A 4,947-nucleotide genomic window follows, 5' to 3' on the forward strand; every position below is an offset into this window, starting at 1 on the left:
TCTCTCACACTGTTGACACATTTAGTGAAAGGTCATTTTAAAAGGAAAAATAATGGCTGCCTGGACAGTCAGCGTTCCTACAGCTTAAGACAAGTGAGATTTAAGTCTGTTTTAATGGAATTAAATTTAAGACAAGCGGTTTTTTTTTTTAACCCAGTCAAAAAAAAAGAAGATTGAGTGGTGATTGATTGTTGGTTCCTCTGCGTAACATTAAAGTGAGAGGCATATTGTAAATTATTTGAGTAGAAGATATGACAAATTATATTGAGATTTCACAATGCTTTTCAGAAAAAAAAAAAACATATCCATGATATCCTTCTTCCCATTTCTTGGCATTTTAAGACTTTTGAAAGATTGATTTGAGACATTTTAATAAAAATTAAGGGTATTTTTTCATTAATGAATTAAATGCCTTTAGACTTTTCAAGGATCCAAAAGAACCCTGCAGTGATTTAAGACCACACTGTCTGATCTGTAAAACAGCTGGAAGTACCACGAAACAATGGCGCTTTCAACACCTAAAGACCATCCGTCTCTTCAGGTTTTGATCTTGAATCACACCTCCTGGTTTACTGTTTCATGTATCACTCATCTGTGGTCTTAAGTGCTCCACCTGTGAGTCAAAAATGGGCTTCGACTTGATCAAACTTACTCGGCTGTGGAGGGTATGTGGGTGTATTGTTTTGGTTCTAGTTTGCTGGCCACGGTTCAGTGAGTTAAGTCTAAAAGTCACAGTTTCCTCTTGAAACTGGCACACTGTCACTACTGTTCAAACATCAAACTCAGAAAAAAAGTTGCCTTTAAGTTTGATGCATATGTTTTATATATTAGCTGCTGAGCAAAGAAATACAGTACCGAGGGTCGTGTGTTGTTTTCCTGCACAGAGAGATGGTGTGATGTGTGTCAGCACGTCATCATGTGGTTAAAGGGAAACCATATAAGCAAGCGAAGATGAGTCTGATTTTTATGTTTCCATTTGCCCAGACAAAGAAACAGAAGTGCGACTGAGAGGTTGCTCTCTACATCTCATCACTGACAGTAAGTAATTTGCTGCATTCAAAGAAAAACGGCATTTTCTATCTAATGTTACATTGTATGCTTGCGGTGTTTTTACAGGGTTACGAGGTTTGTGAGTGTTGTCTTATATCGATATTTATCTGGTTCTTTGCAGATAACATGGAGGAGACATTTACAACTTATTCAACATCATATATGACCATAATCGATGATTATGACGGAACTGTAAGTATTCATTTCAGATTATTATCCGTGGCCATAACACTGGTGAAAAACAATAAACCAGTTATTTAAGAAAATGTTGATTTCTGTGTGATTGAGTGGATTTAAAGGGCTGAAATAAAACAAAGAAGGTGACACGGTTGCTGCTGACTGCTTACATTAAGACAAACATCACATATAGTGCATGTTTATATTAATGTTTTAGTATTTAGAAGCTTCATATTATTCTCATTTTCAGGTTTTTTATGTGTAATTTGGGTTTTTTTTAGAACATGTTTACATGCTTTAATGTTCAAAAAAACACATTATTTTTCTCATATTGTCCATCTGAATATACCTGCAGTCACCCTTTGTTTGAAACACTGTTTTTCACAAACATTGCCAGCAGAAGGAAATAAAAAGGGACCCATTTAGATATATGTTAAGTTTGAAACTACTTTTTAAATAGTAGCCGATAGTTGTGACATCACAAATTCGTGAGAATCCTGACAGCTCGTTTAAAGACACCGTTTTTGAGTATGCATTTCTCTGTGCGTTTTGATACTTTGAGTTTTTATACAGCACCTACACCTGCTTTATATTAAATAAAACATGGAAATCTTTTTTTTTTTTTTAACCATGGGAGCTTTAAAGATTAAGCGTTAAACTCAAAGGTTGCTGTGAGAACAAAACCATGTCAGTGCTCTCTATTAAATATAATATAATTGGTATTCCTAATGTTTATGATTTCTTGCTTCAGGTACAGTAGTTTTATCTGAAGCAGACATCTGTAGGATACTTAAATGCCACATTCGCAGCCGCATCAGCATCAAATTTTCCATTGTTTATATGAAAAAAAGGCTCGGTTTCACCCCGCTGTTTATCTCTGCCCTAAATCTAAATATGATGCTTCTAGGGTACTGCCGTAAGCCCCCTCCATGCAGCCCCTCACAATCGTTAACCTCCCCCTCTTCACAACCCTACCAGGCTTGGATAGCAGCAGGAAGTTGTGCAGTAGCGTGGTTTCTCCTGCACAGACACAACACCTGCACCTGACAGCATTTTTTTGCACGCTCTGGTTAGCTTGTTCGTCACCGACAGCGCTTGAGGTCATATCACTGTATCCCTGCTAGAAGCATGTTGTGTTGTGAAACCCTGGCAGCAGTTTGTGAGTTGGGTAACAAGGACAGAAAAAAAAGCACCTGACAGGAAATGAGGAAAAAGCATGTTTCTGCTGCAGCAAAAGGACTCCCGCACATTTTCTAACTTGCAATATCGCTTTTATTTACAATGTTTTGGTTCTACACCTTCATCAGGCAAACAATTTTTGCCTAATGAGAAGTCCTCTTAACTAATCACATTCCCCACATGCAAAAAACAAACATAAACTATTAACTACAGTGTAAATATTGGCTCATATATTGATGCAACCTGCATCTTTGAGAATGCACTATTTTCATTTGCTATTTATATATTTTTTGAGAATGTGGTTTAACCTCTCAACCCATTCAATGCAGTGTGTCAAATAGTTAATTGTTTGTTTTTTGCACATTGGGAATGTGATCGGTTGTTGACTTACAACCACTCCCCTATTTAGGACGGCTTCTCATTAGACACATTTTTTTTGCCTGAAGAAGGTCTAGAACAGGAACTTCTTAAATAAAAGTGAAATTGCAACTTAGACAGTGTGCAGAAGTCCTTTTTCAGCTTTTTGGTTGATCCGTCTGTCTCCAACGCACCTGTGTCATCTGATGGATGTGCAAAGTTCTTTGGATCAATGTTTCTGCTGCACAAAGAAATGCCACGATGGATAATCTGTTTGTGTGTTTCTGATTGTAGGGCTCCTCTGATTACGCAGAATATGGTTCAGGACCGACTGTATATTCGGGCATTTGTGACAAAAGCTGGGTCAGGGAGTTTCGTGGGCAGTATGAACCACCCCTCTTCTGGATGATCTTCATCCTCGGCGCCATTGGTAACCTCCTGGTGGTTTGGATCTACACCACCGTGCGCAACCGCCTGAAAACAATGACCGACGTGTACCTGCTAAACCTCGCCGTGGCTGACCTCTTCTTCTTGTGCACGCTGCCCTTCTGGGCTGTTGACGCCACCAGGGGCTGGAACTTTGGCGTCACTCTCTGCAAAATGGTGTCCGCTGTCTATAAAATCAACTTCTTCAGCAGCATGCTCCTGCTCACCTGCATCAGCGTAGACCGCTACATTGCTATCGTACAAGTCACCAAGGCCCACAACCTGAAGAACAAGAGGCTGTTCTACAGCAAGCTCGCCTGCCTGGGCGTCTGGTTCGTCTCCACTCTCCTGGCTCTCCCTGAGTTCGTCTTTGCCCAGGTGAAGACGCCTAGAAGCGGGCAGCCCTCCTGTGCTCTGGTCTACTGGAACAACACGTACAACCGGACTAAGATCCTGGTTCTGTCCCTGCAGATCTGCATGGGCTTTCTCCTTCCTCTGCTAGTTATGATCTTTTGTTACTCAGTTATCATTCGCACACTTCTGCAGGCCAAAAGCTTTGAAAAGCACAAAGCTCTGCGTGTCATCTTCGCTGTGGTGTTTGTGTTTGTTCTGTCTCAGCTGCCCCACAACAGTCTGCTGATAATAGAGGCCACGCAGGCGGCAAATGCAACCATCACCGAGTGCGAAATTTTAATCGGCTTCGATGTGGCTGGACAGATCGCCAAGAGCCTCGCGTACACTCACGCCTGTCTGAACCCATTCCTGTATGTCTTCATCGGAGTTCGGTTCAGACAAGACCTCCTGAGGATTGTGAAGATGTGTGCCGGTGGTCTGGGCAAAGGAGGGCTCAGTAAAATACAAGCAGTTCCCAAACGTCCCTCTGTCATGTCAGACACTGATACTACCCCTGCCCTTTCCATATAAACACCAATGTTCCTAAAATACAATACCTAAGACCTGTGCCTATTTTTACATGGTCATACTTAGTTCCACATGCATTACTTGCTACTAACAGAGCAACATTTCTTTAAACTTTGAAATAAAAAATCTTTGGAATTTACATTCACATTCTGTCCATCAAAAGCACAGTTTTTTTGGAATCGCTGTATAAACTGTACATTACTGTATATACTGGGTTTTTTTTAAAGTGCTTGTATACACTCATTAAGTATGTTTTTGTTGTGTGCTGCTGTATCTGAATGAAAAAAGTGTCACTTTGATTTTCAGGTAGAAAAATAAAATTAAAGATGAGAAAAATATAAAAGCATTCTGCCATTTTCTTTATTGCTATTCTGAAGCCATTCCTCAAAAAGAAGCGGGACGAGGTACTACAATAGTTTTAAGTACACACTATTAACGAATGCAGTAGTAAGCAGTGGTTAAATGTAACTAAATACATTTACACAAGTACTGCACTTAAGTATGAATTTGAGGTACTTGTACTTTTCTTGAGTATTTTATTTTCATGCTACTTTATATTTTTACTCTACTACATTTCAGAGGGAAATGTTGTACTTTTTTACTTCACTACATTTTTCTGACAGCTTTAACTACTTTAGAAATTAAGATTTTTGCATAAAAAAAACATGAGCTTATAATATATGATGTTTTGTCATAAATTAAACTACCAAAAAGTTTAGACGAGTACAGCTGTAACAATTGGTTGATTAATCAATCAGTCCATTCACAGAAAATTAACTGTCAACTATTCCCGATAAACATGTTAGACTTTTTTTTTTAATATAATTTTGAGTTTTG

The 4,947-nt window shown here is 39.1% G+C and overlaps 1 protein-coding gene across 1 annotated transcript; it reads left to right on the plus strand.

Annotated features, from left to right (window-relative positions):
- Positions 1–806: 806 nt before the first annotated feature.
- Positions 807–4,453, plus strand: LOC121960933 (C-C chemokine receptor type 9-like). Its single transcript, XM_042510837.2, has 3 exons — positions 807–1,038; positions 1,172–1,242; positions 3,058–4,453. Exons 2-3 carry the CDS (start codon positions 1,177–1,179, stop codon positions 4,111–4,113), a joined length of 1,122 nt encoding a protein of 373 aa, XP_042366771.1. The 5' UTR covers positions 807–1,038; positions 1,172–1,176; the 3' UTR covers positions 4,114–4,453.
- The last annotated feature ends 494 nt before the right edge of the window (positions 4,454–4,947 follow it).

Source organism: Plectropomus leopardus, chromosome 21 (genome assembly GCF_026936395.1).
Source record: "Plectropomus leopardus strain MGB_pleo_1.0 chromosome 21, ASM2693639v1, whole genome shotgun sequence".
NCBI classification, from domain to species: domain Eukaryota; kingdom Metazoa; phylum Chordata; class Actinopteri; order Perciformes; family Serranidae; genus Plectropomus; species Plectropomus leopardus.

Coding starts and splice junctions, on each gene's coding strand:
- LOC121960933 (XM_042510837.2), top strand. CDS start 1,177: ATGGAGGAGACATTTACAACTTATTCAACATCATATATGACCATAATC. Junction 1,243..3,057: donor TCGATGATTATGACGGAACT/GTAAGTATTCAT, acceptor TTCTGATTGTAG/GGCTCCTCTGATTACGCAGA.